Here is a 15,027-nt window from a genome sequence, read left to right as displayed (position 1 = left end):
GTAACTGGAGCAGGCTCATTTTCCATTCTAATGTAGGGCTGTTAGAGGGCCAGTTAGTCACTCATATCAGAAAATTTACAACCTCTGTAGATAGTCGGGGCTACTTTTATCACAAGAAAAAAATACTAGAGGCGGTATTAGAGGTATAAGTGTAAAGAAGTTAAAATTATTCATTCCTCGTGGTGGCTGTTTCAGGAAAAAAAAATCCAAACTCTCTCCCTTTCTATTCACTGTTTAATCTAGGTAACATTTAGACTCATATATAAAGGTAATTTGATAAGTGGGAATGTACACATGCACACTTTCAGTTTAAATAAAACGACCTGTGTGGAGAATGAAGATTTAATGTTAACATGACTTGAAAGGTATTCATCATAAAGTTTAAAGATTTAGTAAACTGGGACATTACAAATCCAAAAAAGTGGTTCTTGATTTTTCATCATCCCTTTTTCAACAAAGACTGACAGAATATACATATACAGGTTGACATTTTGATTTATCCAAAACAATCTTCACTTTGCTCTGTTTGCAAGTCCTATTGACTAAAATGTAATATCATTCACAACAAAATATTCTCAGTAAGTGAAACAATAAGCAAAGAAAACCCAAACTAAGCTCAGAAGCTAAGTGGTTCAGAAAGCCTTGGTAACATCTATGTGTGCGTTAAGTGTGTCTATAATTTTTTATATATATATAATATATAGACACACACACACATATATACACACACACGTGCGCACATGCGCACACGCACACACACGTCGTAACCTGCAGTGAAGATCAACCTATTTTCTAATGAAGAACAAAACATTATTTAAAAATGTGGCTAATTTAACAAAACAGAGAAGAAACTGCTGCTATCAAAATATACAATTTGGATTGCAGACTAGAAGGCTAACATTATTAAAAAAATAGTTTTAAGCAAAACCCCTTTGCTTCTGAATAACAACAGGTATCCACCTGCCATAGCATGAAGCATCCAAACAAGATTTTATAAAAAGTTTAAACTGTGACCCTTCTTCGTTCGTAAAGTTCTTGACAAATCCTATAGTGCGACCTCTGGTCTCCAAACTGGAGCCTCTTTCATTTTTCTCGATCCATACTGCAGGAAATAAATGGCAGCTGAAGGATTCAGAATCTCAAGTGAGATTTGTGCTTTACCATATACCTGCAAAATTAACAGAAAACAACATTACTACTCTTTTGGTAGTTACAGAAATTGTACTCTCAGGAATAATATTGCTCAAACAAGAAATACTGTTAAAACGTCTTACAGCATTAGGAAGTTGCAGAAGACATGTAATGTCTTATACGCTGTTTAGCTCTGTAGTACGCACAGAATCTGTCCCTACTAAAGGAGGGTTAGCTAAAATCTTTTTCTCCCCAAGTGAATTCATGCTGTCCAAGGCATCATATGACTTCTAACACTGGAAGACTGTAGCTAAAGAAAACTCCAGTTCTTTCTGGGAATTTAGATGCATAATTTTAGAACAGAAGCCATAGGAAGTTTGATGTTCAGAATTATTCAGATAATTCCCATAGGATTTTTCTTTTTGAAGTCCACTCTTAACCATTCAAGCAGTTTTCTATGGAATCAAGATGAAAAAAAATTTCATTAAATAAATGGCCTTTCCCCTCCCTCTTTTTTTTTTTTTTTTTTTTTTTTTTTTTTTAACTGCTTCACGATAAGGAAGTTTCTTCTGTACAACCGGAGAGGTATTACAAGGAACTTCCTCTACCAAGAGGGCTCTGAGCCTGCAAGAAGAGGATCAGAAGCAGTGCTGCTCTTCGCAGAACTGCTGGTGATACTCCATCCCTCACTTCTCATGAAAGGCAGTGCTAAGCACTTGGAAGGCTCCTAACATAAGGGGGGTAAAAGGAATAGCAGTCCGAAACTCATTATGCATCATACCTTTTCTAACCTCTTTCCTCTTGTATTGGGTACTGTGGACTCAAGGGCATCAGGGTAAGATTATGCTCCATGGCTCTTCTGTCTTAAAGTACTTTCTCACTTATTTTAGACTGTCATTAAAGTGAGGTGGAGTGAGAAAGCAGCAGAGCTCTTAAGCTCAGAATTGCAGTCCACAGGAAGGGCTGGGAGTAAAAAAAAAGGAACACTTGCACTGGAAAGATAATGCTCTATTCCTTTCCTTCTGTGTAAAAGGAGGTGGGGAATCACAGTACTAATCAACAGTTAATGGTAACTACTCTTCCTTTAAATCCATAAACATTATGCTTTGGATGTGCATCATTTATAGCTTATATTACAAGGACACTGGTATATATTTAACTATATGGTTGGGCAAAGTTCAAAAAAGTAGTACTCTGACTGTTCAGATTTCTTCCTTGTTGCTGTAACTTTCAGTTCCCAGAAAACAGCATACAAGCATGACTGTAAAGGATTTTCAGCAAGTGTACCTGTCCAAAGTTTCCCAGAAGCGTAGAAATACTGGTCTGTCCAAGTGCCGTTTGTGGTAGCTTAACTCTAACACTGTTACATCCCACTTCTGTACATTTGGATCCAGACGTACTTCATCATATTTGAGATGGAAAGCTTTAACTACAGGAAACAGGAAAACATTTAGAGTATAATTAGATGAGTTTACAATGTTTAATTATTTGACAATGAAAATCCTCCTTTCTTGCCAGCGTAACGTCTGAGAATAAATATAACAAGCCTGTCTCTCAAGAAAGTCAACTGCATAATAAAGAGTACTGAACTAAATATAGTGTTTGGTGGCCAAAATCTAGCTCTCCTGTTATTATGGTTTTAAGTGAAAGGGCAGCCCCTATTTTTAGATGCAGAGATTCCAGAACAGGAGAAACTCCTTGCCAATTCAAACATGTTTTCTTTGGGAAATGAAGACGTTCTTTCTGAACATCTCTGAGCTGTCCAAAAGTTAATAAAGCACTTCTGAGACCACCGAGAAGTCTGGGTATTTCCTGAAAGTCTGGGCAGTAGGCTTTGGCAGCAGAACGCCAGTGCAACCCTAAAACACTACATGAAGCAATTCAGTAACTGCCAGTTTCCTCTGAATTGGTACTCAGCTAGTAACGGTATGATATTAACTGTTAACTTTGCTCTTGGGAAGTACTGTCGCATGGGAATGACATAAAATCTAAGCATTAACCACAATGAGTATTAAAATTTTCCCGTGATCCTTCTTGGCTTGCTTGGCCAAATTATACGTTTGATACAACCTCATGCAAAGTCTTTAAGTCTTGTACAATTTCCATCTGGTAATCAATTTGATGCATTTTGTTTTGTATAGGTTTGCAGCTTTTCAAAAAAATTATGCAGTCAGTCTCATGAAGGACTGAATCTCAGAGGAAGTGAGGTAAGGGAATAAGCACACAAGGTAGTCAAAACCTTTGTGCATTTTGATATGGCAACAATTATGACATTAAAGTTAAATGTGAAATGGAAACAAATACAAAACAAACTTTTTAGAACTAATAGTTCAAATCTGTTGGCTATTAAAATCAGATTTTGTGAAAACATAAAAGGTAACATAAAATAGTGGAGAAGAGGCTTCCTCGAACCCAACTTCGGCTGGGATCATCAGGTTATGCCACATTCAGTGAGAACTCATAACTTAGAATAAAATCCCAAGGTTCAACAGGAAATGCTCCACTCACAATGTCTGCCGTAGCATCTTGCAGTAACGAAGCAAAATTTAAAAACTTACTTTACTTCTACTGGTACAGAGACTGCAGTCTTATTCTACGTTTTTCTATAGCGTTATTGGAGAAGATAAGCAGAGGCATTTGACCAGATTTTTAAGAACTAGTTTTTGGTGGGGTTTTTTTTCTGTTTGTTGTTGGTGGTGTTTTTTTTTTTTTTAAAGCATTGCAGTCATACCTTCTGTAGTACCAGGCTCTGATCTCTTGTTCCACAGAATTCACCTACAGGTTTAGCCAGACAACTACAAAAATCAGTCTCCTCCTTTTCCATACACACGGCATTCTTTGAAATGATATAGCTAGAGGCTTTTTAGAAGAACGGTGTCTGAAGTTACCATTTTGAGCAATTAGCAAGTTAATGAAGTGACCATCTGGCTTATACCATTGCCAGCTAAATTTCAAGCCTTGTAAATGAAAATCAAGACTATGCATACACTATCTTTGCCCCAAAAAATAATGCTGGACGGTTTAACTAAGTCCAGAGAAAGCAACTCAAGATATACTGAATCTGTGCATTTACAGAAAACTTAATGACTGTCCAGCAGGACCTCTGCATTAAAGTTGAATAATACTGAGCAATAGACAACCCGCTTGCTGAACCTGAAAAATCAGTATTGAAGTGCATTAATATGCTCTAGCAACAAGACCTTTAACATGGTATTCAGGTTAAATATTTGTTCATTAAAGTGACATAATTCAGAATTTCATTTTAAATGTTCACTTGCAGTTGCAAAAGTAAAAAACTTGTTTGCTATATGAACATTAAACACTCAGTCCAGTTGGAAAGAAAACTGGGCAGAATGATTTTAGGGACTCTACTAACAAAACGCTTTGTTTCATAGCGATTGAAAAAAAATATAACCACTTTGACAGGCTCTGGTCTAATACACATTTTACTGAGGAATTGTCTGTGGTAGCTACCTTCTTATTTCCCCCAAAAATAAGCTTTGAATTTTTGTTCATCGCCACTGACCCAGCAGCTTACATGAAGAACAGCAAACTGCAGATGAGATAGTAGACTTTTGTAGAACCCAAAACCTATATGTAGAAGGATTGCCAAAGACACTGAATATGGGCTAAGTGGTAACTTTGGGAAAACGTCTACAAACACAACTAGACTGAAACTGCCTCTGCTCTCTCATTTTACATTATCTTTATTCTGAGGAGTGAACAAAGTCATTAGAAAAAGCCCTAGAGCTACTCTTATCCAGAAAATATTTTTCAAATAGCTAGCTTTAATGCAACTGAAAGCATTCCTAAAACGAGAAGAGGTGCATTTCAATGTACCTTTATGAGCCAGGTAAGAAGAAAGAGATCCTTCTTTCACTTGCAAATGTAAGAGTGTGTACCTTCAGACTGAACTATTCAGGATAGGAGCTTGATTTTTTTTTTTTTTTTTTTTTTTTTTTAGCATAGCAAAGACATCAAGCATGCTGCCAAAGCTCAGCATGACAATTCCTACGGCCCTCTATAAATGTATATATGCATAATGTTAAAATTAATAGGAACTAATGGGCAACTACTGGCTAGAGCTTAAATATTTGACATTGCTTTTCTTGGTTTTGCTTTTCACTATTTCCATTTTATTTGTTTCTTCATTTTGAAATGTTATTTTCTTCTTTCATTAGCCTCTCTTGTTAAATTCTCTCCCGTGGTGTATTTTTTCTTTCGTTTTTGCTTTCAGGCTCTTTCACTTCCTCCTCCTCTTAGCTCCCCCTGGAGCAGCTCATTCTACTTTCTCGCTCACAGACCTATTCTTAGCCTCCAATCTGACTTTTCAGCTGGCGCTCTCTTTCCAGCTTCTGCTTCACATACCACATATGTACACGCATAAAGGCCAGTCAAACTTGTTTGCTCATCATACCACCTGGAAGAGGACAGACTGAACTAAGGCTTTTTTGCGTGCGTGCGTTTTTTTTAACCTATAGCTCAGAAAACACTAGACACCATATGTGAGACTAAAAGGTCTGTTTTCTAAGGCTTCACACTGTTTTCTAAGGCAGCTTCACCATGAAGCAAAGCAACGCAGAATGGAAGCTTGCAGTCTCTTTAGATATTCCTGCACGTGTTACAGTCAGAAGACCTGTCTGGTAGTCTGCGCAAGAAAAGTACCCTGGCCCAAAGCATACTCGGTTTAATTACGATAACTCAAAAAATCTGTCCAGATCAATACAGTGCTAACATTTAGCTTGCACCTTAAAAGTATTTGAGCGTACAGCACAGAATTTGAGCATAGAATTCCAAGATTTTGTCACACACCACATCATATTTGTGAAACATTCTTAATAAAACAGTAGCCGATTAGTCCTCCATTCAAAAAAGTGCCAAAACGCGAAGAGAGCTTGTAAACCTGTTCTCTCCAAAGTGTTATACTCTACAATATTTTTTTGCCCGTTTCAGAAGCTTGGCAAGTAAATTTAAGCAGCCTCTATTTCAAAACCTCTGGTAAAGACTACAGCTCTGAGGGAAAATAAAATTTCCGTGAGCTTCCACAGATGATAGCAGAAGGGTTACAAAGGGCACAAGCTGACACTTGCCAGCTGCGTGAGGACCTAAGCCCTCCCCACCCCCCAAACATCCTATTTCACACTGCCGACAGGCATTAGCTGAGAGGGAAAACAAAACAATACTCCAAAACGAAGTAACAATCAAAACACTAAAAAGCTTACTTTTTGCAAAGATATCAACAGGTGATCCGTCAGGCAACAGCCAAGGCCAACCTTTGAACTGCCAGGCAGGACCCTGCACAAACACCGCCACCACACGATCCCTGGGAACACGGAAAGAGATGCTGAGGGCCTTGAACTTCTAAATACTGTGTTCTCTTAAAAGGAAAAAACACCTATTTTTATTCCTGTGATAACATTAAAGTCAGACAAGCTGTGTACCTTAGCATAATTTCTCTTTGCAGTAACAGCAGCATGGCACATTATGTCTCCTGCTCCTAAAAAGAAGTATCTTTTTACAGCGTTGGAGAAGGGACTACAGACAAAACCTGTTTACAGCTTTTTCGTAAAAGTAGAAGCCATCTATGATTCTCGTTCCCCAGCTGGGGCTCTCCTTTCAGGCAAGTTTCCATCACTGAATCCAGTTCAATGAACCTGATTCACTTCCAAAACTTCTGTCCAGTGTTTACTGCCTGACACATGAGGGGCTTTTCTTTTTTTTTTTTTTTTTAAGTTTAAAAAAAAAACCTGCTAGATGTTGAAGGCTTGCAACTACACCTGCCCAATAAAGTCTCATGCAGAAAGACGACTAAAAAGGAGGATTTTTCTTCTCAGAGCATGTTTCAGTGACTTGCACAGTACTGCACATCCCATTCTCCAGAGCTACAAAACTCACATGCATACTCACATTCAAATTTCTGGAACATTTCAAACAAACCTACTAAAAAACAACTATGCTGCTCATATTGTTAAAATGTTGAATGCTATAACTTCTGAGGTAAGATCTTTTAAGAAGTTTAATTTCATATTATTGTAACCTGAAACAAGAAGAGATTCTTATACAGTAACAACCAAATCTACCTTTACACATACGTGCACTTATTATGCAATTCAATAGAATTTTATTGGTCCCCTCCAAGTTCTGTGTTCTCCCAATTATGAAAGTTTTAATTGGAAAATCTGTTTTTACCAGTCTTGTGGCATAAGCTTCAGAGGTTGGTCTACTACTCGATAAGGTACAGTAACGCTGACTGTAGTGCCCCCAGGCTGCATCTGGTCCTTCCTTCTCTGTATTAGAGTTTCATTTTCTCGTTGACAGCCTTGTTTCTTCTTTTCATCTGATGGTACAAATCTTGGGGAATAAAGAAGCGTTCAGTAGACAAAAGTAATTTATTTGACATAATCAACAGGAAAAGTAATAGCTTTATTGGAACTCCGCATTACTGGCAACAGTCAAAGAAGCGGTCTCATTTCCAGCCTGCCACGCCTCCATGACTACTGACTCAGTCCAGCAAAAAGACACAAAAATAACAGTTCATAAGCCTTCACAGTGAAAACAGTCACACTAAAAGGTCTTTTGCACCTCAAAACTAAAGCCAGAGCTGTTTCGACACCCTTGTGGCATGCCTGGCTGACTTCAGCCCATGCACCTGCAGGTGGGAAACCAGAGTACAAGCTGCTGGGTGGCAACAGCTCATTCTTTTCCATGATTGAGGGTACACGGGGACACTAAGAAATGATTGCTTCAATAAAGCAAATTTTATTTGCTTTATTAGGTCCTCTTGCCTTTGGGGAATTCAAACTCTCGCCATCAGAACTATGCCTTCTCAAGAAAGGTGGGATTTTTCATCGAGAAGGTTTTGGTTCTTTTTGATGATGGTTATTTTACATAACCAGATGATTCATCTGGTTACTAAGATGAATTCTTGTAACACAGAAAAAGAAACTCAATTCTGGATTTATTTATTTGCTTGCTAGCTTCTCTGATAATTCAATCATACTTGGAAAGTAGGGATAATGCGATTCTCAAGTCCTACGGAATTTCTGTAGGACAAAAATAAACGCTTAAGAGGTGACCCCCCCAAATAAATTACAGATCTTTCTCTTTTCCACCCCCCACCTTTAAAGCAACATTTCATATCCAATGAGAAAATAGCATTTTGGAAAAAGAAAAAAATCAGATGCAATATCATATTTTTAAGCAGCATGTGGAAATTGCCAATAAATCTTCAAGCAGAAATATTTTACTTTCCTAAGTTGGAAAAAGAGAAGTTATCTATCAAAACATTACATCTGAATTAAATATTTCTAGCAAAGTTGCAAACTTAAACACTCAGAAGTTAGGTGCAATTTTTATCATGAGTATACCTAATGGTTCTTCCTATCAAGAAGTTAATAGTGGCAGAACAAGGCTTCTAACAGATAGAAATTGTATTATATAACCTTGGGTGGAGAAGAGGATTTGTCTGATCTTCCTGAGCTTTTAAGACAACGATTTCAGATTTTCTCATCGCTCATCAGAATTAAAGGAAATGGGAATCAGGACTGTAAAGCTGAGATTAAAAAAAGCGAAAAAAAGAAACAAACAAAAAACCTAACCCAGCCACATTTCAAAAAAATAATTTCAAAAAATTACCAAAAATCTCAAAAGACAGGATGGTGGACAGCAATGAGAAGATTTTTTTTTTTCTTTAACACATATCCTCTGCACTGAATAAGAACAAATTCTTACAGAACACGTAGACAAAAAATAAATAGCCATTTATACATTACAGGCATAACCAAATATTCACACAAACAGCAATTTAAAGAGCACATTTTTGGATTTCATTTTTAAATACGTATGAAGAGACAGACACATTTTAAGTAAATTTAACTTAGTTAAATTGCAGTAAATGCAGTAAATTTAACCACCTCTTCCAAATCAGACAAACAGGGATACCTGAGACACAACACTGCTGTTCTACGAAGAATCTAACAGTTCAGCACCGGATACCTGAAATACCCCTGAATTTGGCTCATACAGGCGTTCTCCATTCCACTTCGAGTTTTAGAAGTTTCTGTGATTAAGAACTCGTTTTAACCCTAGGTTATTGCCAACTTCTCTTTGGTTCACAGTCAGTTGGAAACTGTTACGTAACAGAAACACAACTGAACATTGCCTGAGCGGCTTTATCTTCTGGACTGCAATAACTTTGGTTTTATTCACGACAAAAATCTGAATGGTTTTGAATGCATTTCTCCAGGACGTAGCACCACGTGCGTCGTCATCTGAACGTTCTGAAGAACAACTACAAGGAACAAACTCACAAGGAACAAGAGAAAATATGACTATTGTAAAGAAAGCACTGAAGGACATGCTTACACAGCTGTATACACATTGAGGACGGGAACAAGTGAGAGCTTACAGAACTTCTACGAACTATAATGCTAGCACTTCCAAGATTTTGGAGCAAAACAGCCATCTATTCAGTAAGTATAATAAAAGCAATGTGCTCCAGAATCAAGATTCAGTAGAATTTACTGTACAGTTACAAATATGAAAGGCTTACCTCATCACTACTTGGATTTTAATAACAAACTTAAGAAATCTCTGCATTAAAGAAAACAAACAAAAAATCCCACCTTCTCTTAGGAATTATTTGCTAGAAAATAACAGATGGCACCTTGACAATACATTGGTAGTTGGCCCCCTTTTAACTATCCAATGCACCAGAAATGTGTTTTGAAGCCTGACTGTGCAGTAGTTGACATTTTTTCAGCTGCCTCTCGGGACTTCTATTCCCAAATCTGGTCAAAACGAACACACACACACAACAGACCTCCTACCAACCTTCATCTCTTTAGAACCCCTTTTCATACCCAAACTAGGAAAGAAACAGTGCCTAATTCTCTCTCTGTTAATTGGCAAAATGATCATTCACAAAAAAATTAGTATTCTCACTCACTTTACAAAGACAGCAGGTCCATTTCCTAAGGTTACAGGCAAGTGATTGAACAAGATCAAATTATGGGAAGTAACTGGTAAAACTCCACTGAACTGGCACAGCTGCTCATGACTAAGCTCTAAACTCACACCAATTGCTAGCATTAACTTTTAAAGTCTTTCACTGAGGCCAGGTCAACACATTCTTCCCCAACTCAGGCATGCTGAAAAAAATGTGCAAATAGAGAATAAGGCAAGTCCAATGTTGGACAGTAAGTCGAGACCATCTAACAAACATTCAACTGTGTTTAGAACTTGAGCTGTATTTTTTTTTTTTAAACAACACCCACTCCTCCCATATTTTTATTAGACTATAGACTACCAAAAACTAGTTCCAAAGCTAGTTCAATACTCCGCATGCCAGAACAGTAAAAACAATCCATGCAGTCCTTTCTAAACCAACTACGTCAATAAATTTGAATGTGGAAAATTCAGGGCAGGTGCCACGTTTTCTAGAAAAGTGCTAGAACTGTCATGGCTGAGTTAATTTGTGCTCTTCTGAATTATATTATTGCACTTTTGATTCATTAACATCTCTTGCTCTTTCACCTTGACTTTTGTCTTGTACACGCTAACCACATCACTGTCATCTTTTGTCCCCTTAACCTTCTTTTCATTTTTTCTGAATGACGTTCTTTGCGTTATAAGGATCAGCTTTCTCTTGGGACAAATCCGTTGAAGTTAACCATAACTCTACCCCAGCAGAGCTGAAAACATTGCAAATCTAGCACAGATATACCTACATGTGACATACAGGTACTTTATTCCATTACAGCTATTTCTATAACAAAAAGTGATGAACTACACAAACGCAAGAAAATGTTTTAGTACAATCCATGGCTTGTACAGGTATAATTTTTTTGCTAAAGCACAAAAACACAAGTAAGCAACATCCTCTGTCAACACAATTACAGTCTGGTGACTGTACATTACGCTATCATACTAAAAGCCAGACTTCTTTCTGAGTAAGTATTTTGGAAGTGGCACCAAGGGTCCAGCATGCCTACTGGATCTCTGACGGTCTGTGGCAGTAATCTAGGAACTAGGAATAGCTGGAGGTCAGAAAGCACTTTGTATCTCACAGTTCAGTTCTAAAAAGTTCCAGGGCAACTCCAGGGGAAGCTGAAGCACTACAATACAAAGAGCTGACATTTGAAAGCAGCAACGTGTATTAAAAAATTCTCATAAAGGATAAGCAAAGTACCAAAGGTGGGAGAAAGAGCAGCTCTCCTTTTTTTTTTTTTTTTTTTTTTTTTTTTTTTTTTTAAACCAACCTGTGGCAGATAGAATCGGCAGCAGTATATTACTATGTGAAAGTGACTGCCTTTTTCAGAAGAATTAACTGGACAAGCAGAAAGATGTTTACTTTTTACTGTAAATTTTACATTACCATGAAGAAATTGTTGATTGCACTGTTGATTGCATTCAGCCATAATGAATTAAGTTTTAGAATCAGCTGGGTGCATTTATTCAAGTAATAAACACAGATTTTAGCAACTCAGTAACATTTCCGTGAGTGAATCAATTCTTAAAGGTAATCCTTTACTCTTATCTTTCACTGTATGTGAACTTTAAAAAAAATGCTCATCACTTCAGTACGGAGCTGTTCACTTACCAATGATCTCTAGGCAAAAATGTTTTAAGTAAGATGACAGTCTCCCTCATTTTGACAACTGTGTGACTATAGTTTCAGAGAGGTCACAGTGAAGTAGGCAAAGACAGATTTAGCATGCGTACACAGATGTTACGTAAGTGAAAATCACTACAGCTATCAGAAATTGGTACAGTAGATCCTTTTTCTCAGACTGACTGGGCTCAGAGGTCACAACTATGCAAAAAATTTTGAAAATGAGTGATTTTTTCCTACCATTCAAGAAGTATGCGCTTCCTTTATAACCTGGTCTGTAAAACTAATTTGTCATGAGACAGCAGATACTCCTCCTTAATTAATTAGTACTCTGGGTGTACCTTTGTATCTAAAAACAGTCTTTTATACAGTATGTTCTAGTCAGCTACTTACTTCAGATCTTGCAGAAGGTCCTTTGCATTAAGCATAGTTATTAAAGAGGTGGTGGCTGCCGGAATAATGATTATGGGAGTTCGAGATCCTGTGGAGATATGATAATAAAGTTACACTTGCCTGTTTTAAAATGAACTGTACTAAAAAACAAAAACAAAACCAGCCAACCAAAAAAATCCCAAACCCAAAATAAAACTCTTGCTTTACACACCAAAATTATGGGAAAATATTATAAAATTGTAGTAAATCTGTTCCATAACTGGACATCTTCATTTAGAGGAGAGGAAAAAAAAAAAAAAGTACCCCTGTATCAGGAGTCTCCAGACTCTAATGTTGTTTGCAGCAGTGACCCATATTTAGCAAAATGCAGTGCTGCTTGCAGTACACTGCTTCCTCATATCGTTGCCTGTGGTCCAGCAAAAGACGGCGCGCAACCAGTTCACACAAAAAAGGAGAACATAATTAAAAAAGACTCACCTTTTTTCTGATTTGGAGGTGGTCTTGCTTGAGAAACTGAAAAAAAAACCAAACAAACAAAATCAGCAATTGTGGCAGAATGACTAATACATAACACAAGTGTTGCCACAAGGCAACGTTTCAAGGTTTTTCCTCACAGAAAAGAACACGGGAGTCATATCGGAGTCAACAGATAGTTTGATAGTTAGATACAGATGCAATATATCAAGTTGAAGAAGGGATTTATTATTTGGGTTGCAGTTTTTAGAAGGTAAAAAGCTTCTAGCCATCTGAAAACAGCATCTAAGTATAATTGGGACAATCTTGCCTACTTTCACTGAAACTAGTCATCTCTCTCCATCCTCACTAAGAGTCTGGATCACTGTAACACTGACCAACACTGCCAGCAATCTTCAACAGCAAGCTGCTTGTAGATCGTGGAGTTCAACAGGGCTCAATCAACATGAAGACTGTTTCGCCACAAAGAGAAAAAAAAAAAAAAAAAACTTTACAGACCCTCACATTTTCATGAGCTCTTATTATTGTAGATAAAAACCTTAGAATGCTGCTACTCCTCAACACATACAGAACTTTCTACAACCAAAATCTGAACGTCCGGCTTACTCAGGTTGGCTTTGGACTGCAATTTCTAAGTTGTATGAGCTTTTTCGGTACTGGCAACAATGAAACTTGACAGATGTGGTAGCACTCGAGCAAAAAGCTACCAACTTTTCTCAACAAAATAACTTTTCTTTTTCAACAAAATGTTTTGATCTCAGGCTTCCAAGTTCAGTGCCTCCTCAATGAGGGTCACTTCAGTCCAACGTTGGAAAAGCTCATGCTTCTTCCCTTTGGTGCTATTACTGAATAACTTGCCTTCTTCCAAATAAATATTTCATAGATCATTTTTCTAAACAGAGTTTTCAGGAGTCCTAACTTAAAGAACTGTTGTGCTTGATAACTCTCATCATAAATGTTTATCCTAATTCAAAAAAATTAGAAAAATAGTGAGTAGTAGAAAGATTGATGCACATTGTATCTCAAATCTCAACTGCTACTATGCATGACAAATTTCATTAATTGACTTCCAATTTTGTAACACCAACTTGCTCATGTTTATTTATGACCAACTGTTTCAGAAACTGGCTAGAACAGTATAAATATTCACACCACATAGTTGCCATTGTTGAAATACTGAGACCATATCCTTAATTATCTTTTCCTGACACTGTCAAATGCACAGATATAATTGATGACACTATATTGAACTACATGAACTTTACCTATCCAGTGATTTTTTTTTTTTCATCTAGATATCTACATATCTGCTTTCTTGCAAAAAAAATATGAACAAATATATGGAGTCAAATGTATGGATAGCATCAGCTGCCCTGTAAAAAAGCAGTTGTAAGACGTCTGATAGCTGCACTGAGACATTGTCACAGGTTAGCAGAAAATTAATACTCTAGATAGGTACACAAAAATTTCAAATCAACAGTGCACCTGACTGGTATTTTTTAAAATCAGTAGTGTAAAACTGTTTTGTCTAATTAAACTAATGCTTCTATGTGCAAAATAGGATTATCATGCAGATTGCATGTTTTAAATACTTTGACCACTAAGAACAGAAAAACTGATATTTTAACAGGCAGAAAAATATATATATTTTTTTTGAATAAAGTTTAAGTACTATACACTTTCTTCAGACTACTCCTCTCCTTTATTCTCTCTATTCAGTTTACAATGTGGAGATGAGATGCTGGATTAGACTGTCCTTAGAGAAGAACAGTATCAGTATAACCTGTATAAGGTACAAAAAATCCACTTCTGCCAGTTAATGCATACGAAGTCAGAGCTAGCAGTAGGGACCTGTGACAATTCAGTCAGGTTTCTGCTCTTACCATTTCTACCCTTTTCATACTGCTGTCTGTCAACTCCAGGTGCATTATTATGCTTAACAGTGCTAGTGAGATAAATATGACAGGCAGCATGACCTTTCTAGGACCAAAATAACCAAACAGAAGAATCTATGCACTAGAGCATTTAGGTATGTTGAGAATATTCAATGCGGAAACAGACTTTTGGGGAAGATTCTTTATAAGACTAAGTGTTAAATCCTACTAATATACCTCAAGGAATTAGCAGGGCATGTACTCACAGCACTTAGAAGTCTAAACAAGACCACAAAGCACTCTAGCAGTGCTTCTAAACAGGTTCGTTAATTTAAAAAGTTAGTTTTTTTTTTTTTAAACAAAAAGAGGCCCCCTTGAATAATATCTTTCACTTGAGACTTTCTCCCACCAAAGCAACAATTCGTATAGTATGTAGACTGGGTGCAGATATGCACACAGCTGTTTGCTAACACTGATCCTTTCATATACTGTTTGTACTCTTACATTCTTTTTAAACATCTTTTTATGGGCTTCTCATTAGAA

At 37.0% G+C, this 15,027-nt stretch overlaps 1 protein-coding gene across 1 annotated transcript in view; it reads right to left on the bottom strand.

The window, feature by feature from the left end:
• Positions 1–328: 328 nt before the first annotated feature.
• The window catches only part of CDC73 (cell division cycle 73), a 103,485-nt gene continuing 88,786 nt past the window's right edge, over positions 329–15,027 (bottom strand). Inside the window, exons 12-17 of the mRNA XM_068952082.1 lie at positions 12,614–12,649; positions 12,137–12,224; positions 7,321–7,482; positions 6,354–6,454; positions 2,419–2,560; positions 329–1,168 (exon numbers count right to left, since the gene is read on the bottom strand). Of these exons, the coding sequence (XP_068808183.1) occupies positions 1,132–1,168; positions 2,419–2,560; positions 6,354–6,454; positions 7,321–7,482; positions 12,137–12,224; positions 12,614–12,649 (566 nt within the window). The 3' untranslated portion in view covers positions 329–1,131. The remainder of the gene's footprint in view (positions 1,169–2,418; positions 2,561–6,353; positions 6,455–7,320; positions 7,483–12,136; positions 12,225–12,613; positions 12,650–15,027) is intronic.

The sequence above is a fragment of the Struthio camelus genome, chromosome 8, assembly GCF_040807025.1.
Source record: "Struthio camelus isolate bStrCam1 chromosome 8, bStrCam1.hap1, whole genome shotgun sequence".
Classification (NCBI taxonomy): Eukaryota; Metazoa; Chordata; class Aves; order Struthioniformes; family Struthionidae; genus Struthio; species Struthio camelus.
This window is presented reverse-complemented; position numbering and strand designations above follow the sequence as displayed.